This window comes from Kryptolebias marmoratus, linkage group LG20 (assembly GCF_001649575.2).
Source record: "Kryptolebias marmoratus isolate JLee-2015 linkage group LG20, ASM164957v2, whole genome shotgun sequence".
In the NCBI taxonomy this organism is placed as follows: domain Eukaryota; kingdom Metazoa; phylum Chordata; class Actinopteri; order Cyprinodontiformes; family Rivulidae; genus Kryptolebias; species Kryptolebias marmoratus.
In genome coordinates this window covers 1,441,774-1,465,522 of record NC_051449.1, presented here as the reverse complement: position 1 = coordinate 1,465,522, position 23,749 = coordinate 1,441,774, and the positions used below count along the sequence as shown (strand labels likewise).

General features: G+C 41.1%; 1 protein-coding gene across 4 annotated transcripts in view; it reads left to right on the top strand.

The window, feature by feature from the left end:
* Positions 1-22,086, top strand: part of LOC108243856 (nuclear receptor coactivator 2) — a 48,636-nt gene extending 26,550 nt beyond the window's left edge. For 2 of the 4 annotated variants that reach the window (XM_017429568.3, XM_017429567.2), the window contains exons 4-22: positions 5,210-5,313; positions 7,202-7,379; positions 8,409-8,597; positions 9,643-9,744; positions 10,006-10,146; positions 10,249-10,396; positions 10,920-12,162; positions 14,193-14,409; positions 14,527-14,730; positions 14,911-15,090; positions 15,168-15,273; positions 15,350-15,518; positions 15,729-16,049; positions 17,819-17,896; positions 18,024-18,456; positions 19,334-19,550; positions 19,631-19,766; positions 19,848-19,922; positions 20,558-22,086. In XM_017429568.3, the coding sequence (XP_017285057.1) occupies positions 5,210-5,313; positions 7,202-7,379; positions 8,409-8,597; positions 9,643-9,744; positions 10,006-10,146; positions 10,249-10,396; positions 10,920-12,162; positions 14,193-14,409; positions 14,527-14,730; positions 14,911-15,090; positions 15,168-15,273; positions 15,350-15,518; positions 15,729-16,049; positions 17,819-17,896; positions 18,024-18,456; positions 19,334-19,550; positions 19,631-19,766; positions 19,848-19,922; positions 20,558-20,569 (4,253 nt within the window). In that variant the 3' untranslated portion in view covers positions 20,570-22,086. The remainder of the gene's footprint in view (positions 1-5,209; positions 5,314-7,201; positions 7,380-8,408; positions 8,598-9,642; positions 9,745-10,005; positions 10,147-10,248; positions 10,397-10,919; positions 12,163-14,192; positions 14,410-14,526; positions 14,731-14,910; positions 15,091-15,167; positions 15,274-15,349; positions 15,519-15,728; positions 16,050-17,818; positions 17,897-18,023; positions 18,457-19,333; positions 19,551-19,630; positions 19,767-19,847; positions 19,923-20,557) is intronic. The other 2 variants (XM_017429569.2, XM_017429570.2) reach the window with 2 other exon arrangements.
* The last annotated feature ends 1,663 nt before the right edge of the window (positions 22,087-23,749 follow it).

The following is a 23,749-nucleotide window of genomic DNA, read 5'->3' as shown; positions in this document are numbered from 1 at the left end:
TCCATTCTGTTATTCTTTCATTCATCTTCAACAATTATCTCCTCTTCTGTTTTACCTTTATTAGTTTTTATCCATCTTTCTTTCCCTTCTGTTCACCAGTATTACTTTGATTCTTTCACAACCGTTTTTCTTCTCGTCTTCCTTTTTTTTAATGTTTTTCTTAGTTAAAACAACTTTAGTTTATTTTCGTTTTTTTTTTTCATTTTTAGCTGATTCTTTTCTACCCTCCTTCTCTTCGCATCACAGTTTATGCACAATCCTAAATCACTACTCATATTTTATTCACAATGGAACACAGTAAATGTGTCAAATGTTGAAATTGAAAAATTGAACAACATTTAGGAAAAAAAAAAATCAAATAATTTAGAATTGTATGGCAGCAACATGTGCACTGACCCTGCTCCTCTTTAGTACGGAGGACGTGGCGTCCGTAGTTCGGACCCGTCCGACCTCAGAACAGTTCTCCTTTTTGGTCCAGAGGAGACACATCTGTTCACATCTGGCTTCTTCTTTGCCTGATAGAGCTTTAAGCAGCATCTGTGGACGGCACGGTGAACTGTGTTTACAGACAGAACAGAACCAGAACCAGCCTTGACCTTTGACCTCAGAGATTTCTCCAGATTCTTGAAACCTTGTAGATAATGGGATGTTTAACCCTTCCAAATTTTCTGTTGACTAACATTATTCTCAAACTGTTCCACTGGTTTTAAATACAGTTTTTGGCACTCTGGAGAACCTCTTCCCATCTTTACTTCTATGAGATTCTGCTTCTCTAAAATACTCTTTTTATACCCAGTTTTTTATTTGCACCACTTACTTTTACAGCCATTCATTGCTCCCGTCTCAACTTATTTAAGTTTTGTTGCTTCCATAAAATTTAAAATTATCTTGTTTTTTTTCTAAAATATGTCACAATTTCTTCGTTTCAACATTTGAAATATTTACCAGTTTTCTTTGTGACTTTTGTTTTTTCAGAATTGGAGTTGTACTTTTGCATCTTATTCATCTAATTTTTCTTTTTTTCTTTCCCTTCTCTTAATTTCTGTCATCTGTTTCCTCTGTACCTGTGTTCTCTTTTAATCTTCTTTCTTTCTTTCCCTCTCTTCATTTCTCATTTTCTAATCTCCTTTCGTCTCCCTTTGTGCCTGCAGTCACCCGGTTGGTGTCCATGTGTCATTGCACTGTTTGTGCCTGAAAACAACAGCTGAATAAGCACACACTCGCACACGGGGATAATACACAAGTCACACAGCTGCACAGTCAACAGCAAAAACCTGCTATTGTTCAAGAGCATTTAACTGCCAAGTAGAATTTAAAGATTTATTTTTGTTGTTTTGTTTTGTAGAAAACACAGAATTTAAAAGTTTATCTCTGTGAACGTGCTTCATATTTTGTGCCCAAACTGGTTTCCTGTGACAAGGTGTGTTTCTATTGGTCCATGTCTCACATTTAACTGCAGTATCAGGTTACAGAACAGAAAGTATTTGTGTTTGTGTAGTTTGTGTATGTTCACTGTGTAGTTTCTGTCAGCTCGTCACTTTTCTTTTTGTTAGGGAAGAGTCCTTTGCTACTGTCAAATATTACACAAAATGCTTTTTAATACTTGATTCAGGATATCATCATCTTTTATTTTCTGTTTAGTATTCTGCAAGAAGCACCTGTCTCATGTGACTAAGATTAAAGGTATAGTTCACATTTTCTTACAGCAGGTAAGACTCTGGAGTTCATTAGTTTGTGGCAATACACAGTTTGTCCTTCCTTCACCCCCTGCCCAGGCTAGTGTAGCCCTTTTTTCTCAGTTTTGCTCTTTAACATCAATAACTAGGGTGTCATGTTTTTTTTTAGAGGATCGTAGGTGGTCTCATGTCTTTTAAAGATGCTTCATCTCTCATCTAAAAGGCTTCTTCAGTTTTGATTATGGATTGAGAATTCCAGGTTTTTAAGTTTTTGTTATAATGATCACAGTAATTTGGCTGTTAAAGTCACATGAGTCTCTGTTCCACCCCTCCACCCTGTGAGTCATCGGAAACTTATCGCCAATAGGTAAATAAGTAAAATAAAGTCACAAAACATTCGCCATCCTTTGCCACAGTTTCCTTCCTTCTGGTTGGAGCCTGTAAATAGAGTCCATTTATTCTCGCTCCCTCTGAATTCTGTCGTCAGCCGAAATGCACGAAATTGTCTACATCTCCTCATAGTACTACAGTATAGGTTTGCGTGTTGCCATTTGAAAGGATATATATACAAAATAACAAAAACAAATGCTGCATCATATCTACACCAATGTATTCAGTCAGAAGCAGTTGACCCTAGACACAATTTCTTTTTCATGGAAGCACTTCAGACTAAGTGTTTCAAGTGTTACAGTCAACATAATGTATCTGTAACAAAACTATAAGCAAATTAATTATAAACTGAAGTTATTATTTAGGGTTAACTACAGTGATAATTGGTTTGCAGGTTGTTTTGTTTATCACAAAATAATCCACATATGCTTATATTATATGCAAAGGTAAACCAGGCAAAGATGGGACGTTACCTCTGGGTGGGCAGAGTCCCTTTGCTTTAAGCAGATAACTCCAAGTATCCTGAAACTAATTTAAGAGTGATGGTACGATGGATTGATGGACCGGAGCCTCATCTTTGGTAATGAGGGCGTTGCTCCACTCTGTCATGATGATGAAGGAGCTGAGCTGAAAGGCAAAGCTCTTGATTTACTAGCCCATCTACATTTTAACCCTCATCTATGGTCATGAAGTGCGGATCATGACTGAAAGAAGGAGATCCTGGTACCAGCAGCTAAAATGAGCTTCCTTCAAAGGTTGGCCAGGCTCAACCTTGGAGATAAGGTGAGGAGTTCCATCATTCAGACCCACTTCTCCACAATAAAATGACTCACTTGAGGTGATTTGGGCATTTAATTAAGATGCTTCTTGGGCGCTTTCCTCTGAAAGTTTTCTGTTTTTTCCCACTGGGAGATCTTGAAGGGGTATCAAACTTTGTAAGGAAATAATTCATTCAGTAGCCTTTGTGACTCAGAAATAAAGGCCATGAATTCACTGTAAGTCTTGAAATAGGAGTAACACTGGGACTGGGACAAAAACTCTGTAAACTCATAGTGAGCTGAGCAAAAGATAAAGAAAAATGTAAGATGAGGTGAAGCAAATCAATTAACTATGTTGCAAGTGCCTTGCAGATGTTGCAACAGTTTAAAAAGCTGCGTGAAACAAGTGCAGAGCTCCGTCTGAATGTCATCCCAAGTGTGCTTACTTTGTGCAAAGTAAAATGTATTTATTCTAGTTCTTTGAAATATGGATGACAGAAATGTGTTCAAACTTTGTTTTGTGAAAACTGCTGGTTAAGCTATTGCTTTTTTTGCTGTGCTCTGCAAGCACTTAATAGAGTTATGTGCAACTAATGAGCTGTGCAAATATCAATACTGCGGATATGCAGCCAAACTTTAACAAACTTTAAACTTAAGTATATTTACTGTTTACCTGCACAGATGATAATTGCAAACTGGGGATTTGAAACTGATTACACAAACTGGTGGCGTGTAATAAAGTGTATTTCAAATCATGACTTGCATCCCCCCCGACCGCCTGGCTTGGTTTGCAGGGCCATTCCAGGCTCTACAGTGACGAGGTTTTAAGGGCTGATGACTCTACAGCCCCGGTCCCACAAAAGGAATGTCAGCTATGTGGCCTATTGGGGCCATGGGAGGCTTAACAGTCCAGTGGTACAGCCGTGAAGAAGAACGTAAAAGTGCTCTCTGAAATGTTGGTAAAAAAGGACAGAGCTATGGTGCTGTGATACGCAGCTTCTCATCATCTCACCGGTTGGAGTTTTTGGTGTAGAGTTTATGTAAAAAGCATCAAGTTAAAAAGATGATGAGGGAAAGACCAGCAAAGAAATGTGATACAAATCTAGATAAATTTGTTGGTACCTTTCCATTTCATTAACACAATGCTTTATTTCTCATAAAAAATGAATCAGTTAAAAACAATTGTCCAATATAGATCTTCTTACCTTTTAGTATGTGATAAAGCAAAAATAGTGAAAGAAATGATGTTTATTTTAGAAAAACATGCTAAAATAGTATAGACAGATTTGTTGGGACCTGTTGAAAATGCCCTAATTTGCCGTTTGTCCCTTTATGACAGAAAGAAGTTTGACTAATTGGTTCATGATTAACCAGTGACAGCCATGTTCCAGACTACTGTTATATGGCTAATGGTGCAGAAACGTGTGGATGCCACGTCTTGTGTCATGTTGGTCACAATGAATGCTGGGCGCGAGTTCTCTCAGCTCCTGTTGTAAAGAGTTTGTATTTTTTCAGATTTGGTCATGAATCAGACTAAAATGTTGAATTCTGTTAATATTACTAAGCCATGAGTAACTTGTAGTCATTAAGTGCCCTGTAATAACCCCATGAAACATTTTTTTTGATTAGTTTGATAGTGATATTCTGTATTTAGTCTTCCTTTACTGTATGACTGTGGCAGCTATAAATTACAATGAACCTCTTTTAAAGAGGTACTCTTAAAGAAGCTATTAATCTTTGTATTATAGTCATGTTTCAAACTGAGTGTTTGACCAATAATATAAAGTATAAGGTTCATGGGACGGTAGCCAACCTCTCAGGATATGGTAGCAAGTGGACATGCAACAGGTTGATCAGATTAATGGTTGAAAAATATCCATGAAACCATCTAAAACCATTCAAATCGAACTTCACGGTCAAGGCACGATACATTCTCATCGCAGCATTCGTCACATTTTGAATCATAATGGGCTCCATGGAAGAAGATCCAGGAGTGCTCCACTATTGGCAGAAACACACAGACAGGAATTCATTAAAATACAAGTTTACAAGCAAGTTGATGTTTTTTTTTGGTCACATCAGTTGTGTTTTTATGATCGTTGTGGAATGGGTACCAACAAATGTATTCATATTGGTACATGGAAGATCCTCTTGTACGCGGACATCAGTTTGTCTGATGGTTCATGTCAAAAACAACGCTGTCAGTTCTTTCTGCCTGCTTTAACAAATGTTTCAGTTTGTTCTAGTAAACAGAGTTACTGCAACTTACTTTATTTGATACTGTCTTTTAACTTCTGAAAGTTAAAATGAACAAACCCTAAACCCTGAGGCTTCTTTGGTTTGCTTTCAACCCCTGGTTTCTGTGTTTTTCTTTGTCTGTAACAGAAAAGGCTCCGGTGGCTGATGCTGAGGAGGTGCAGAAGGCAGACGTCTCCTCGACGGGACAGGGTGTCATTGATAAAGACACGCTTGGTCCAATGATGTTGGAGGTAGGTTTAACCAGACTTTGTTCTTCATGTCAGAAAAAATATCAACGAAAGAGACAAAAGCAATGATAATGCAGACAGATATATATTTGGTTATTTGCTTCAGTTTCTTTCTCATCTGTGAGCATTAATTTAAGTTGTTTCCTTTAACTTGTGGTGTTTGTCTGTTAGAGAAATATCTCAATAATATTTACTGAAAACACAGAATTACCATGGAGCCATTACCACACATAAAGCAAGAAAATGTTTGATTTAAATAAATCAATTTATAATTTAATTCAGTCCAGTTAAAATTCAGTTTAATTCACTCACAACCCAATTCATTCTAATTCAATTATACAGACTCCAGTTCAATTCCATTACAGTATCATTAAATACACTTCAGTTAATTCTGTTCCAACCAAATCCAACTATCACCTTGTTTATTCCAAGTATAATGTAAATAAATATAGTCCACTCAAACACAAAGTTTAGCTGAGGAAGCCAACATGTCATATTAAATCTGCGTGGTATTATCCAGTTAAACTAAATTTTACTTTAATTTTTTTTGTTTTTAGTTTTTATCTGATCTGCAGGTGTGTCAGGTTTACTTCTCAGTCTGCTTGATACCTGTGAAGTTTGACATTTTTATGGCTTTTACAGTTTTTAGGGAATTATGTTACCAAATGTTAGTCATTAATGTTTTATTTCAGAAAGTGTCCGTGGACCATATAGTTTTTCAGAGAGCTCCAAAAGCCACAAACACAGCAGTTCCACTGAACAAGGCTGCAGGTGTCAACAGTAGAACGGAACCCCAGAGAGGCTGTTCTGTTGTCACCTAAAAGAACCTTCGGAGCTTCTTTCTGACTTAAAAAGCTTTGAGCTCCACGTGACTCGCAGAGATAACCGCAGTTCCGTCATCAGGCCTGCTACGGTTTCTGTATGTGCACAAGTGTGAGGTGACGTTCACCACGAGACCCACAGAGGTATAAATACCTTTGGGAAAAGCCAGATTAGAGAAGAAGGAGAGGAGCCTCACATACACACAAAGACTATATATAGCGTTCAGCGGCAGCAACTTTGGCCGAAGTGTCTGCTTGGAGTCTGAAAGATAAACATCAATGTAGCCAAGACCATTTCCATTCTATGCAAATCCACACCAGTGCAGTGAAGGACCTGTGTGAACATGGAGAGGTTAAAGGACAAATTAGTTTGCATGTTTGTGTGGAAAAAGCTGAATCGCAATGAGCAAAAGATTGAAAACGCAAACAATGAAGCAAGTTAATATGGTAAAATATTGTTTAATTGAACAAAACAGAAATTTTGAATTTTTACATTAGAGTACCTTGATTTATTTTAAGAGTATTTTGCTCCTGTCATCGCTTATTTATGATTGTGGTCTCACACTTTATCAAGTAGGGGATTGTGGGTATTAAACAAATGAAGACAGGCTTCTGATGCCATCACAAAGTGAATACAAAGCACAGAAAGCAGCTGCATGGACAATCTGAATTATTTTTAATTTCACTCAACCAGAGAGCAGAAGTTCCTCTGCTTTGACTTCTGTCTTCGACGGCAGGAGAAAAGCTAAAAAAAACAACAAGGGAGATGGTAATAAAACATTTTAAGGTTAGAATAGCTTTATAGTCGTTATATGTCAGAGTTAGGAGTCACTGCACTTAAACGCGCCACCGTGACCTCAGTTTGAAGAATCAAGGAGAAATTCTCCTGGAGCTGGCTAGTCAGTTTCAGGCCTATACGAGCCACCTACTGTTAAACAACTCAGACAATTCTTTTAAATGTAACTGAACTAAAGTAAAACTGGACCATTTCTTCTGTCCTGTCTGCCTTTTTCCCTTCAACCCTGTCATGTCCTCACCATCCTCCCCTTCTGTGCCCCCCATCCCCCCAGGCCCTGGATGGTTTCTTCTTTGTTGTCAACATGGAGGGCAACATAGTGTTTGTGTCGGAGAACGTCAGCCAGTATTTGCGCTATCAGCAGGAGGAGCTGATGAACACCAGTGTCTACAGCGTGCTGCATGTTGGAGATCACGCAGAATTCATCAAGAACCTTCTGCCTAAGAGCCTCGGTGAGAGGAGCATTAACTCTGTGGATGTAAACTTGTTTAACATGTATAGAAAGCATGTTACTCAGGTTACTTTATTTTCACCAACAGAAATAAACCCCACTTTGCTAAACCTTTTTTAACAATTAGCTAGCCAAAGTGCTGTGAATTCTTTATAAGGAACAATGCAAATGGCTCCAATGCCCCAATAAATAGTATGTTTTTAGGTTATTATGTCACATCAGCTAATTTGATCTAAAAAGATGTCAAATCAATAGAGCAATTCAAAAAGGGAAATTATTTTACCATGTAATGATAATTACTATGATTATTAGTTTGTAACCCCTCAGGGTTTTCTATATTTATGCATAATTATGGCTTATTTTGTTTTTTCTTGTAACTCTTTGGTGCTGATGCTGTTTTAGATTTCACCAACATGTGAAACAAAATGTTTAAACGTAGTTTGACATTATTATGTTTCTGTAAATGTGAGGAACTGTTTAGCCCTGTTAGACCATTTATGCCAGCTGTCCCTGCTGGAAATATTTAGTTGCAGTTATAACATTTGATAACCTTTCTGTTTAAACATGTTTAAGTTTTTAAACTTGGTTCTTTTCATCTATTTTACGGCTGTGTCCTGCTCAGTTCTGCAAAATATCAAACTACCTCGTAATTTGTTGTCCTTGGTGTTTTTAATTGATGGATGTTGCTGAAATTTGATCAGCTGAAGGCAAGAGGTGATAATGTTTTTGCTCGTGTGTGTGTGTGTGTGTGTTAGTTTGTCCGTAGCATTAGCAAAATATTTCATAAACCAGTGGATGACTTTTAATGAAACTCCCAAAAAGTAATGATTGGTTGAACATCTACAGACAACCAAAAGCAAGATGGCTGCCATGACTAATTGACCTCAGCAAACACAAAAATGGATATAACTCGCCCTGTGTTACAGATGTTGAGCTAACATTAGGTGTGGTATTAGCTGAGAGTCATTCTGAGCTCCGTCATGAGGTCTCCTCAGATTTCAATCATTTTTACTGTTTCTCTGCCTTCCAGTCAGTCACCGCAGCGCCGATTCGTCCAACAGGAACAGCCACACCTTTAACTGCCGTATGCTGGTCAACCCTCACGCCGACGGTGAAGCTCAGCTGATCCCAGAGCAGCCGGACGCTGCGCAGCAGAAGTACGAGACCATGCAGTGTTTCGCCGTCTCTGAACCAAAGTCTATCAAGGAAGAGGGGGAAGGTAAACTTTCATTTTGGTGTCTTTTTGTTTTATAGCTACATCTGTGAGGTTCTTTAGGAAGAGTTTTTCTAATATAATTTGTCTCTTTTTGTCGCCTAGAAGGTCCATTTATATTTATAATTTTCATATCTGTCTACTTGTTAAACCTTTCCATGGTTTGGCTTTTCCACTCCCCAGTGGATTTTTTCTGTAATATTCTCCATCTTTGCAGTTTGTTCTTGACTTCCTGTCACTTTCCCATCAATCTTCCCGGCCCTGCCCTCCAAGTCTCTTGTGTCCTGTCCTCCTTCCGTCACCACTTCTCTTCACTTTCCCTCCCATCCACTGAGAGAGACTAATTAGTGTGTGGCACTTTGTCAGCTTCCCATCTAATCAAATCACACACACACACACACACACACACACACACACACACACACACACACGAGGGAGAAGAATGTGTCTGCCACTCTAATTTTAGACGACTGACAACCAGATATTGTGCCAATCTCATCCCCGACACGAGGAGGATATCTGGTGGACAGATTGAGGGCTGCAGGTTGAGGCTGAGTTGAGTTCAGACCATAGAATGAAGTAAAACAAGTTTTGGGCAAAAGATTAAAAAGCTGTTGTGTTGCTGCATTGTAACAATGACCTGGAAGGGAACCAGGATCTCATCTGAGGTCAAATGCATTTTAGTCCTATACATTAATAATAAAAAAAACAAATAAAAACAAAACAACAATAATAAAAAGAGGTTTAGAGGTTTTTGCACATATATCAGACATTATTTATATTTATATATTAGACATTATTTTATTTTAATGTGTTTCCTAACTTGGAAATTAAATAAAATAAGGCAAACAGCTTTCTTTGTGCTTTAATGGGAAATGAGTGCAGAGCAGAAACAAGGCCACCCAAGACAAGAAGACGGATCTTACCTAAAACCACTCACTGAAGTTTTGCTGTGCAGTAAATTCCACTCACACATTGTCTTTTTTGCCATTAGATGTGCTGCTGTATGAATTCACAAAGGATTACTGTATTTTTTTGATCTACCGTGCAGATTTCCAGTCCTGTCTCATATGTGTGGCAAGAAGAGTTCCTGTCAAAGAGAGGCCGGTGATGCCGGCGTACGAGAGCTTCACCACGCGGCAGGACCTGCAAGGTAGGTCTGGTGGAGGAGACTCTGCTGTCTTCAGCAAGTCGTGGGATCAGGTTATTAGTTTACCTACGTACCATAATAATTGTGTTTTTTAAAGTCTTCTAAAGCATCTAAATTAATTTAAAGGTTAGAGCTCCAGAAACGAGTTTAAAGCAGACTGGATCTGGATGAAATGTTTGCGCTTGGTTTAAAGACAGGTGTGATTTCTGATCCATAAATATAATAATATTCATGAATTCTGTATTCTGTCTCACCTGAATCCAGGTAAGATTACGTCACTGGACACCAGTGTGCTGCGAGCCGCCATGAAGCCGGGCTGGGAAGACCTGGTCCGGCGCTGCATTCAGAAGTTCCACCTGCAGAATGACGGGGAGATGTCCTTTGCCAAGAAACACCATCAGGAAGGTGAACAGAACTTAGTGGTACATTTAGTGTAACATTTTGCTTGGATGATGCTTGTAGATCATGTTTCCTTCTTTTAAATAAGTGTAATTTTCCTCCATCCAGTGCTGAAGAACGGCCACGCGCTCAGCCCTCTTTACCGATTCTCCCTGGCCGACGGGACCATTGTCTCAGCTCACACAAAGAGCAAACTGGTCCGATCTCCAGCCACCAATGAGCCACAGCTCTACATGTCGCTGCACATCCTGCAGAGGTACCGCTCTCTCCTGTCTCACATCAATACTGCACATGCAATTACATGAGTCCAAAAGCTATCAGGATCTGCCACCAACCTGGACATACCCCCATCAGCAGGTTGTGTCTACAGTCTCCTCCCCCACTGCAGGGACAAATGACCCCGCATCCATCTGCTGTTAGAAACCTTCAGGGTCAGGATTTGGACAGCAGCTAGAAAAGCAACAAGTGTTTCAGGGGGTCAGCAGTGAAAGTTAGACCTTTTTATTTCCACAAGCTTCATTTTCTAAATGATCGCTCCAGTCTTCAGCACAATGAGAACTTTGTGTTTGTTGTGAAACTGTGTGCTGCATGGTTAAAAGTTCCTCTGCTGAAGCTATGGGACTTAAAAACAACTTTGGCTTCACACGTTTATGCTTCCTTTCACTGAATCAATACAAAAATATAAATCCATTTTTTAAATAAGTGCACTTGTGTGGTAGTTATGCACTCTAACATCTGCCAAAATTCCTTAAAAACATGTTTCTTTTAATTTCTTTTAGGGAAAACACTGGGAGCCTGACTGCAGACATGCCTGGTGGCCAGGAAGTGGGGAAGTCCATGACCCCAACCAGTATGAGTGGGCCCTTCCCTTCACCTGACGCCAACGTCACCAGCAACACCCATCACTCCACGTCAGCCCCCAGCACCCCGGGACGAGGTTTTGGGGCTGTCCCAGGACGGGCGACCACTCCTCAGGGAAACTGCCATGCTCTCAAGCTGGGCAGCCCTTCAGCCCAGGGAAGCCCAAGTGTCACCTCAGGGGCCCAGAGTGCCATGTTGTCACCACGCCATCGCCAGAGTCCTAGCATAGGTGCCAGCAGCAGCACTGCGAGTAGCCCTCACCTCCTCCAACATCCACCTGGCTCTTTCTCTCCCGCAGCCGGCCTCCACTCACCGCCGTCTGTGTGCAGCAGCACAGGAACTAGCCAAGGGTTTAACTCCCTCTGTGCGCTGCAAGCTCTCAGCCAGGGTCACAAGATTTCTCCGGGGCTCTCTGAGGGACAGCGTTCAGAGTCACCTGACCGAAAACTACCAGCTCTTCAGAGTCCACTGCACAGTACCAACACTGCTACAACACAACTTTCCAAGAGCAATCCCAGTTTGGAGGCGGATTTATTTGGACCTTTTGAGGAGCAGGAGGATTTTTTGTCATCTCACACCCAGGATGGTGAACAGGACGAGGACAAAGATGGTGATCTGGACACCTTGGGAAGTAATGGAAACCTCGGAGAGCTTGGTGATGCTTCAAACCGCCATCTGAACACAAAGGGCCACACCAAGCTGCTCCAGCTCCTCACCACCAAGTTAGAACCCTCTCCCAGCTCACCACCGGGGTCCATGGGGGACGACCAGAACTGTAAGGACCAGCTGTGTGGTGTAGCTGGGACAGGGCTTAACAACCAGTCCACCTCATTAAAGGAAAAGCATAAAATTCTCCACAGGCTGTTGCAGAACAGCACGTCGCCTGTGGAGTTGGCAAAGCTAACAGCTGAGGCGACTGGAAAAGACCCGATTGGTTCAGAGTCTGCCTCAGGGGATAGCATGGCTGCTCTGAATGAACTCTGCACGAAACAGGAGCCAGGGAGCCCCAAGAAGAAGGACAACGCGCTGCTTCGCTATCTTTTGGACAGGGATGATAACGGTATTCTTGATAAAGCCATCAAGATGGAACCTGTTGACGGACTGAAGCTGTCCAACATTAAGACAGAGAAGCAAGAAGCAGGTTTTAATTTGGCTGACCAGGTAAGAACTTCAGGATAAACGTCTTTTAGACATTAACGTTTGTGTCTGTTATAAATCTGAAAAGGTCATAACGTGCATAATTTGGTAAACTTTTTCTAAGTTATCAGTAAATTCAAACATTAAAACCGATATTGTCCAAACTCTCCCTCCATCAGGTCTTTAAAATAGTTAAATATAAACAAGAAGCTATGTTTTTATTTAATTTGTTTTACATACTTAAGCCAAGAAGCACAACTAAATACACCTCAGAGGCATTGGGAGGATTTGGTAACAATAAATTTTTTACAGAGATGTTGGATCATCTTTAACTTGTTTAAGAGTAAAACAGATTAAGATGTAATTTATGATGTCATTTCCTGTAACAGCTGAAGTAAAACCCAAAGGAAAAATAGGAACCTTGACACAGATCATGAAGCTAATGTGAAATTGTAAACTTCTAACCTTTTAATGTTTTTATCAACTCAAACCTTTTCTTCTGTGGTAAAGGTTCTTATTGAGCTCTGAGAAGATTAGCATATTGTTCCCCAGCTTTGAGCATCGTGTATTTCAACTGAATTATCTTTGTTGTTGTTAACAGTTCTTTGTCTTGATAAGCTTTTTTTAGTTATTTGTTCTTTACAACCCCCTCTTTTTAACGTTGCTTCAGTTTGTGTCATTTTGTGAGCATTTATTTTTAAACTGCTCTTTTACAGAATATCATTCGGTTCAGATCTGGGTTTTATTTGGGCAACATGTTATTTCTTTTTTCTTTTTGATTTGTTGGGACGTTTGGGATCTTTCTGGCGTTTCATGATGCAGCTGTTGGACAAATGGAGCTCAGGTCCTTCAGAGTAAAACCCAAACCATCACCCCTCTGCCACCGTGCCTGACAGCTGGCATGGTGGTTCGTGCTGATATGACAGCAGTGTCTGTTTACAAAGATGGTTTATTTTCTGGTGAAGACAATGCAGTGTCCATTTTACTTTATATGAATTTTCTGAATACTTTTCTGAATTATAAAGTCTTAAAATTAGCAGGAAAAGTTATTAAAGCAGAAAGTTACATCTGAGTGTTTATAAACACAGAGACAGGTAGAATGTTTTTGTTTTATTATTCTGATCATTTTAAATGTCACCTTTGGATTGTGGCCCTACAGTTCTCATGTTTCTGTGTGTGTAGGTGTGTGTGTGAGTGTGTGTTCTGACTGCGTGTCCTACTGTACATCACATATGACCTCATTAGTGCCGACAGTTTATTTTTAGCTCCTCCTCTATTCATCAGCCAAACGCCGTAGGAAACAATCTCTGCCTGCTCTGTGTGTGTGTGTGTGTGTGTGGGTGTGTGTGTGTGTGTGTGTGTGTGTGGTAGTAGGTTAAGTTACACTGTAATACTGAGGGAGTTCGAGGGGGTTTCCATTACTGTCAAAGTTGTCATCGGTCTTAAATAATAACTTGCAGTTTTCATTTTTTCTTCTTAAAAGATGTTTTTTAATTTTTTGTTTTTTTCTGATTCCGGTTTCTCTTTGTGAGCTAAAAGTGACAGTATGCAAAATTATTTTTGAGTTAAAAACTAAAGGTGTGTTCAGTCAACTGCTGAGCGATTGGTTCAACGCTTCGAAAAGATCCAGTTGTTTTTTATTGTTATTTTATTTGAAACACCTGGAAATAAATCATGAAATATTTCCTGTTTGTGTCTGACTTAAAAACAGAAAGTTTTCATTCTTTTTTTTAAAAAGAGGATTCATCATCCATGTGCCTGAGTGCTTCTTTAAAACTATCTTCAGAAGAAAGGAAATAATTGTAAACATGAAATAAATTAATCCTGGGTGTGATTTAGATGAGGGATCATGTAAAGTGGTCTGGATTTGAAATTTTGAAAAAAAAATCTTTGTGAAAACAGAATTTCTATTCATAAAAATGCAAGGAAATTTATACCTTTTTAGTTTTCCTCTGACAAGTTGAAGTATGCAGACCTTAAATGTAATATAGTGCACTTTTAAAATATGTCTAATTCATCTAATAGCTTGTATTTTTGGTTGTGGCTGGTCCCAGGCCTCCGAGCTAGAGGACCTGCTGGAGGACCTGCAAAACGGCAGCCAGCAGCAGCATCTGTTTCCCAGTCAGCCTCCATCCTCTTCATCTTCCTCATCGACCGTGCCACCTGCCGCCTCAGTGGACAAACAGACCATCATCAGTGACATCCTGCAGCTGAACGAGGGCAGCAGCTCCCCCACTCAGCACAGAACCTTCCCCCCCGTCGGCCCCGCAAGTACGTCTGCAGCCCGATGTTTCAGCCAGTTCAATTATTTCTGAATCCCACAAAGGTTTTCATGCAACGATGAAATCTGCACCTCAGAGTAAATTGTATAAAAACGTTTCATCCCAGCAGGCTTTAACAGCGCCAGAGCAGAACAGCCGTGTCAAGGTGCTCCTCCGGTCAGGAGCATGACTCTGGACAGCAGCATGGGCACCAGCCCCACCAGGCCTTTCCCCCCGCAGCACAGGAACAACGGCCCCTACTTACTGCAGCAGCAAGGCATGATGGGAACCCATCCCGCCATGACCAATCAGGCTGGGGTAGCTAATACAGGTACGGCAGAACAAGAAGCGACTTTAACACATGCCGTTTTAAAAAGAAGACTTTTCTGTCCACTAATTTCACTTACAGCAGATCAGATTAGTTAGAAAGTAAACAGGCAAAACAAAAAGCTGCAGAATAAAACATAAACATTTCATTGTTGTTTAAATGTTGTTTTTCCTTCTGAAACAGGCATTCGAGGCTCCATGCAGCAAGGTTGGGGTCCTCAGGGGCACTTAGGTGGCACCATGGGGCCAATGATGGGCCAGGGGTTCGGTCGCATGGTCCCTAACATGAATCCTGCACTCCCCACAAGAGGCAGCGCTCCACCTGTATCCAGAGCCATGGCCAACATGCAAATGATGGGCAATGGTGCGCAGAAATAAAAATCACCTCTCAGAGCATTCTGTGTTGGTTTTAATGTTTTTGTGCGTCTTTTATCCCCTCAGACTTGGACATGGCCGCCCCTCCTTACCATTCGCAGCATGCTCCACCCAATCAGACGGCTCCTTGGCCAGATCGAATGATGATGGATCATTATGGAAACCAAAGCAGGTTTGGCATCAGTTTCCCCTGAAGCATCAGGAAGCTGAGGAGGATTAGTTTGGTGTGATGATATGTTACCTTGCAGGCCACCGTACAGCCTTCCCCAGGAGGACGGCATCGGTTGTTGTGGCTCCGGGCCTGAAGGCCACGCAGATGAGGGGGCTCTGCTGAACCAGCTGTGCTCGGTGCTGAAGGACTACGAGGGTCTGGAGGAAATCGACAAGATGCTGGGAATCCCCACGCTGGCAGGACAGGTGGGATTCTTCTCAAAGTGCTTGGTCGGATTTTCTAACAATATTCAGAAGTTTAATCTTCCACAAAAACAAACCAGGAGCGGGGTAGAGCTGTCATTTATCCAATTTGTAGTTTGATCAAACAATTACAAAAACGACTATTAAAATTAAATCATATTTTCACTGTTAATAATTGTATAAAACAGCTGTGTTGTTATGGTCCCCCTACAGGGTCCTCTGTCAGACCAGGACCAGTACCTGGGCTCCTCGGACCCTCCATCCAGCCTGAAGCCCCCCCTCTACAGCCAACACTACGGCGGGCAGCCCGGTTACGGCGGCATGCCTCCTGATGGCGGGTACGCTGCTCCATCCATGGGCGGCCACATGGGGCCTCAAAGAATGGGACCTGCAGGATATCCCCCTATGATGAGGATGCCTGGTGGCCCTGGACCCCGACCCCCTGGCATGAGACCCGGGGGGCCCAACTCCATCGTTCCCCCACAGCCAAACAACCTGAGGCTGCAGCTTCAGCACAGACTCCAGGCCCAGCTGGTAGGTGCCACCAAACAGCCTGGGCACATCAGAAATCATTGCAGCTTATTTTATTTTTTTAAATATAACACAATTCTGTTTTTATTTTTAAGCAGAAAATAATGAAGGTGGTGCAAACATAATGAATACAGCTGTAATTAGAATTAAAGTTAACATAATAAACTGTAAAGATTTCTCACTTATAGAGATTCTCCAGAATAAACAGGCGGGTCAACAGGTTCACTGAGTTTAAACTACAGCAAACAGAAAAGAAAAAGCAAAAACATGTCTGAGCTTTCCCGCTTCAGGGACTATTTACAATAAATACAGACACATATGTTCTCCTAAAATTCATTTCTTATTCATAATATTCCCTCATGTTAACAGTTAGCTGTTTCTTTAAAGAGTCCATGCTCTTGTTGGTAAATCAGTCAGTCAGACATTTCTTGGGAACGTTTCGGTTCTGTGTCGTCTGCGAGAACAGATTTCCAGCCTTGGTGCAGACCGCCACCTGGTGGAGAGCAGAGGGAAGACACCATGGTGCTGTCTTTATATTTATATTTCTGCTGCACAAATAACCCTACCAAACCCAAACGTTTTGACTTAAAATGAGGAGGAGATTAGACTGATATGTCCACCTTCCAAAGGCTTAAAGACTCCTATAAAATACTTTATAATTTGTTGTTATCCTCGATGCTCTGAATGCAGTGAGCTGCAGGGTTCACTGCTTTTTAAAAGCTTGGAATGCCACTTTTCTTTTGAATTGAAGAAGCTTCTTGGATGAGAACTACAGAAACAAAGTCCAGTTCTCTTGTTGTTAAAACTGCAGAGTTGTCCACCTGCTTAGTTAATTATTCTGTCAATTCCCAATGAATCAACTTCTGAAAATCTATCAACTAATACCCAACTTTAGACTTCCAAACTCCTGAACAATGAACCATCAATGAATGAGGCAGAATGTTTTCAATAAAGGCTTTAAATTAGTTATTTTAAAATGTAATTTTGCTCTTATTTCTGGTTGCACTGTGACGTTATAAAAGAAAAGGTTTTGCTGTTTTTAGCAACAAAATGTCATGTTTTTACTAACCTTTCATTTATACATTTTTATAAACTTTTGTTTTGTTTGCACTGAAAGCTGCATCCAGTTTTTTGAGAAGTAGAATATTACTTCAAATATCTACACTTTGAAATGATAAAATCCTTATTTTATATTATTTTTTTGATACTACAAATTAAATTCTTGGTAAAGTTACTTCTGGCAGCTGTATGGTCACAATCTGTTTCTAGAGCTGCTGGATGTTGGAAAGACTCGCGATGTTTGATATTCTCGTTAAATATTCTCACTCCTCACTTTCTCTCCTTCTCTCCTTTCTGCAAATTCATGGTGCTTTAAATATATTGGCATATGATTTATTGCAATTTAGGCAGCTCTTTGAGTTATTGATGTTGCTATGACGATATATTTATTATATTTTGTTTGACCCAATCTGTCACCATCACATATTTCTGCAAACTCTTCATAAGTAATGACAGCTCTGTTTGTCGCGTGTCTTTTATCTGATTGGTTGAAGTTTACCTTATGACAGAAATGAACCACAGCATGTTGTTGTTGTTGTTGTTGTTGTTGTCTCCCGGCTGCAGAGGGCGCCGCAGCGAGTGAACCTGTATAACAGATTTGGCGTTTGTTTTACGCCCTTCCTGATGTGACGTGGGCTCGAACCCGCAGCTTCTCTCCTCCAAGTGCATCAGGTTAAAGAGTGAATGTCTGATTTTTGTTGTCGTTCCTTCAGAATCGTCAACCAATGGTGAACCAGATGGGTGGAGTTTCCAATATGAATCTTCCTCTCAGGTCTAATGTACCAACGCAGGTCAGCAAACTCTCAGCTCTCTTGTTCCGTACATTCTGAATATCCTCAGCACCGTTTACTCTCGGTTGTTGTTCTCGGGGAGATCATTTCCATTTGGTGTTTCTGTTTTGGGTTTTTTCATCTACAGGGAAATCTCAACGCCGCGATGCTGGCCCAGCGTCAGCGAGAGTACCTCAGCAACCACCTTCGTCAGCGTCAGCAGCAGCAGCACGTGCACCAGCAGCGCGTCATGATGATGCGGACGCAGGGCATAAACCTGCCGCCAAACATGCCCAGCGGGGGCGCCGCCGCCACGCCGATGCCAATGGGTGGCACAAACCCACGGGTCCCCCAGGGCAGCCTGCAGCGGTTTCCCTACCCGGCCTCCAGTTACGGTACAGGCCTGCCCTCTCCTCCTCCGCCCCCCCCTCCTCATCCCGGCTCCTCCAGCCCCTTCTCCTCCCCTCTCTCTCCCAGTCATCTTCTGGCGAGCCAGGGCATGATGGGAAATGTAGGCGGGCAGTACAGCGGTGTAATGAGCCCATCGTCACAGCACAGTGCCTTCCAGTTCAGCAGCTCAGGTATAAGATTAACAGGATCCATGTCTGAGTGGTCTGTGAGGATGGAATCACTTTCTCCTTTCATTGTGACAGAAATCCCATCTTTTCTGCATGTCCTTGGTTTATTTATTCACTTTCTATGTCACTGTTAAGGCTCTGTCTTACTCCATGAGAGGTGAAGAAGTCAGTTCGTGGTCACGTGGTTGCGAGACTCAAAGCATATCTCGGGGTTGTCTCTCCGTCCCTGCATCTCCGTTCGGCCTTCACAAAGAGAGCGCCACACTTTCAGGCAGACAGACTCCTCCGTGCACAATGTCTGCCCCATCTTCTTCCACAAATCTCTTTCCATTTGACAATCTTTATACGTCTCCCTGGAAGAGTTGTACAGATCCACTCTTAAAAACTCTCCATATTGCTCGCTGTGGAAGTGAAGTGTTTGAAGCGAAATGACAACGTTGCAGTCTGAACTAAACACGCCCACAAACTTCGAAACAATCACACAATACTTGGTGCAAACATCTGAGTGAAAAAGTTCAGCCAGGCCTTGAGTCGAGAAGCGACGGGCGAAGCTGCTACGAGAACAAACTGACATCATTTTTGTCTCGTGACCTCGTGACCGAGAGCCGATTTCCTGACTTCACGGAGGATACAACAGCTTTAAAGTTTGCATGAGCACACAACTCTCTCTTATAGCTCTGCTTCTGTTTGCTAACTGTCTGTGCTGGAGGTGGTTTCCTGCAAGCCTTAAAATATGTTTTTCTCCTAATTTTAACTCTTTAAAGCTCTTAGAAGTCCATTATCTTCATGTTGTTTAATAAGGTTTCCAGATACTGATATGATCAATCTGTCTGTTGTATAAAGTAGAAACTGTGTGACTTTTTTATGCACCTCCTTGCAGGAATGAGCCAGCAGCAGCAGCAGCAGCACCAGGACCCAGGGCCATGCTTCCCATGTGGGGCAGCCACTCCCCAGAGCCCCCTGCTGTCCCCCAGGATGGGCCAGGGTCAGGGCCAAAGCCAACCCCAAGCCCCAAACCAAGGAGGTCCCCCGAGCTACCAGCCCAGCGCTGAGCTGAACGGATGGTCTCAGCCAGCCAACATCTCCACCAGCAGCAGGTAGCAGCAGATCCTGACATCCGTTTATTTACCAGGTGCTTGTTTATGCATGAGCTGAGACTCCGCTGCTCCTTTCTCAGTGTGTACACGCAGCAGTCTCAGTACTCAACACAACCCAGTGGTGGAATATACAACAACAGCAACATGAACCTGGGGGTCTCCATGGCCAGCGGCGGAGGCAACATGAACCCGATGTCCGGGCAGATGAGTGAACAGGTGACAGCTCGGATAATTCCTGCAGTTAGACGGTCATGTTTTCACAACTCTGTTTGTTTATAACTTTATTTACTGGTGCAGGTGAGTGACAACAACCTGATCCTGGAGCAGCTGGCTGGTATCGACATGCTGACCCAAGAGAGTGACGTCAGTTCTGTGAGTAAAACTTTGTTCTCCAAAAGATCCTACGATTATGACCTCACAGATGTAGAAAAGACATTAACTTGTGTCCTAACTGTCCTTTAATCTTTATTTTTGAAACAAAAAAAGGGGTAAAAAGTTATGTAGGCAATATATGGATCTGTGAAATAAAAACTGGATGGAACCAATGTAGTAGCTGCGTTAAGTTTTTATCCTAATTGTGGTTTAAATGCAGTTTTCAGAGCCAATCATGTAAGATTTTAGCTGCAGAGGTTATCCTTTAAAGAGGTCTACATAGATGCTAAAGCATCAACATCTGGCTATAAATTGTTAAATTACTGCTTGCAATTGAATTAAAAGTACTTCTTACAAATAATCTTTACATGAACAGGACAGTAAAGATAAAAATAAATCTGTATATGTGGATGAGCAGAAACTTATTCCTGTTTTTAAAGATCCCACAACTAACAGGTAACTTTTAGTTAAATAAAACAGGCAAATATTTTAATCCAGAGTATCAAAATTCCTCCTAAAATGATACCACTGTTGTTTGCTACAGTTTTTCCAACAATTATTGTCTTATTTTTATCAGACTCGATGCAAGTTTTGTTAATAATTCATATGATTCTGATTTTTCTGTGTTTTTGTAGAATTTCTGCTGACCTCGACTTTGTTTGGGACAAGGTAACACAGGGATCCACGCAAAAACACTGGCACCCATGGCGCTCATGGAAAACTATGAAGAAGTTGAAAGAAACACTGCTCCTCTTTCAAACCGGCCGTTTAGAGGCACAAAGGATGAAGGAAAAACTGAGGCGCTGCGATCAGACTGCTTTATATTTTATGCAAAAGTCCGAGATTCCAGGGAAACTGCCATCTGAACCAAGCTGACAGCAAACACCGTCTTAGAAGCATCACAAAAAGAAGAATGTCATTTCTGATTCAGGGTTTTGTGGGACACATTTCAGTCGTTGGCTCTAGGTAATCCTGTCGTCCTTGATAATTATTCAGAGCGTTATTCAGTATTTATCTGTTTATTGTTGTTTGTTTCCTTACATGTGGTGCTAAATCAGTCAAGTTAAAGCTACTCCAAAAACAAAGCAGAAACAGAACCATAATTGCCTAATTAAATCCAATTTTCCTCTTAAATTATATGCAAAACATTAGCTTTAAAGACAAAATTGCCTGGTATCTTAAGAATCTTGATTTATTTCCATCAGGTTAGTTTTTTATTGTCAGCTGCTGATCTAAACATGAATAAAACAAAATATACATCTCGTTAACGATCACAAGTTTTACAGTCAGATACTGGGCTGCCATCTGGCATTTATTTAAACAAAGATAAATAAACAAACACTGGAAATTGGGATCATGATGTTTCAGATAAAAAAAAACAAACTTTTCTGTCTTTGGAATGTGAGATATGGCACCGTTTTTAGAACTTAATTTATCTTAGTGTACTTTAAAGCAACATATAGACTGTATATAAACACTGGAATTGGTTTAGGAAAAGTTAGTTTGAGGCTTCGGCTGTAAATTGTTCCCATTTTGCACATTTGATGCCAAAAGTGACAAAGTGTAAACAAGAGGAGGGAGCTGGAGATTCCTGCTTAAAACCTGATCAGACAAAAACTGAAACCAGCAGACTGATTAGAAAGAATAATTAAATTAATACTAACTAAAGGCTTAGTATTTATTGACATGTTAACCCTTTGAACTCCTGAATGAAGCCACCCGGCGTTAAACATCCTCCTCGGGTGATTGGACTACAGGTGGGCAGCTTTGATTGGGTGCGTTCACACCTGGTGGTTAATTTACCCTCTCTGTCTGCAGATCGACCTGCAGCTACGCCCCACAGTGAGACGTCAGGTCAGTGTGACAGCAGGTCTGCTGGTGATCTGTGTTATTACAGCCACACTGTGGATGTGACGTCTCTGCTCAGTTTAATTACGCTGCTCAGAGCGCGGTATAGCATCCAACCAGCTCGAAAACAATCAGACACTCACCAGCACAACATCCTGGTATTCCACTCTGATTCATAAAATCCCAACATTTTTATTGAGAAGGATTCTGATAAACTTTTAGCTAAAACAAAAAGCCGTATCTTCAGAACATTCCCGAGGATTGCTGTTTAATTATCTTTAATGAGACATTCAGGTAATACCTCTGCAGCTTGGGTGGGGTCAGGGTGGGGTCAGGGCAGGGCAGGGTGGGGTCAGGGCAGGTCAGGGCAGGGCAGGGTGGGGTCAGGGCAGGTCAAGGCAGGTCAGGGTGGGGTCAGGGCAGGTCAGGGCAGGTCAGGGTGGGGTCAGGGCAGGTCAGGGCAGGTCAGGGCAGGGCAGAAGGAGATCCTTCACTGAGGACTGGGACAGATTCCTGTTCAGATGTGATTCAGTTCAGGAAAAAGAGGTCCAGACCATCCCGAAGGAGGTCTGAGTGAAAACGGTTAAACTCCATAATCAGGCCGTTTAATAAAAGAAGAACCAGGTCTGAACGGGGCCTACCTGATGTTAGTAATAATAAAAATAGATTTACATCAACACCACGTATTTGTTTTCCAGAACATTCTGTGTCTCATTTAAATCCTAAACACATTTTTATTCTCATAAACGTCAGAAATGAGATTTAACAACAATCGTTAGTGTTTGAACTTCTGCGCCGCTCTTCTAATATATAAAGTTCTGAATCATCTTTCTTGAATAATTAAACTTTATTGACACATACGGTCTAAAAAAATGACTTCTGTTAGCTGGATAAATGTGATCAAGCAGCCTCCAGTTGTGTTAAATTACCTCTTTTTTTTTTTTAAGTCCACCTACTGAAACATGGATGTTGGCTGGAAGAAAAAACAAAACAAACAAAAACACAATTTTCCTTCTGAAAATCCTCTGAAGTCTGAGGCAGTGTATTTATGATGGACTACTTTGTGTGTATGAGTGAGATTTTATGAAAAACTGAAACAAATGTCACAGTTTGACACTGTAGAGATGATTTTTGGATTTTTTTTTAACTCCTACGGTTCTATTTTAGAGCCTGACTGAAGATAATAATGAGAAATATATGACAATATTTTAGTTATTTATAGTTTTGAAGACGTTTTAGAGAATATTTGTATGGAGAGAAGAAAAAATCAAGTATATCTTTATGAAAATCTTGTTGATTAAAATTAATATATTTGAACTGCTGTAGTACACGGGACTTGTGCCCTCCTATATTTAATGACTTTTCAAATAAAGATGAATGTGTATAGTCTCATAGATTGTTATTCCCCTTTCTTCCTGAGTGGTTTTGCAAAGCAACAGTTTGAAAGTCGTTCAGCGATCGTTAGAGAGCAGAAAAACATCATCATCGTCATTTATTGGATGAAATTTGGTCCAAATGAATGATCTGAAGCCTCAGCTGTTCAGTTAAAGCTCGTGCTGCTAATGATTCCCACCGTGGCTGCGTTAACGCATCATCACTGGGTTTTTAGAGATTTAAACCAAACTTTCCAACAGTTTCTGCCTCCGAAGCTGCTTTGCCTCTCAGATACGTGTGAAATTAATTCTGCAACTCGTTTTGAAACGTCAGCTTGCTGAACTCAGTTTTTCTGTTTCGGTTCTTCTTGTTCGACCTGATTTCAAACCTTTACTACTAAATTATTTCTTTTTTTTGTGAATTTTTACCAGAACCTTTCTGTTTTTGGACGCTGAGTTTGAAAAGAAAAGGAACATTTTGGGTTGAGTTTATTGCCAGGTGCTGTTTTGTATAAATCCGCTTTTATTTGTGAACAACAGTGACTGTAACTGTGGGAGGTAACCTCTGAAGGCCTCTGCGTTGTCTGTAGATGATACTGAAGTCTG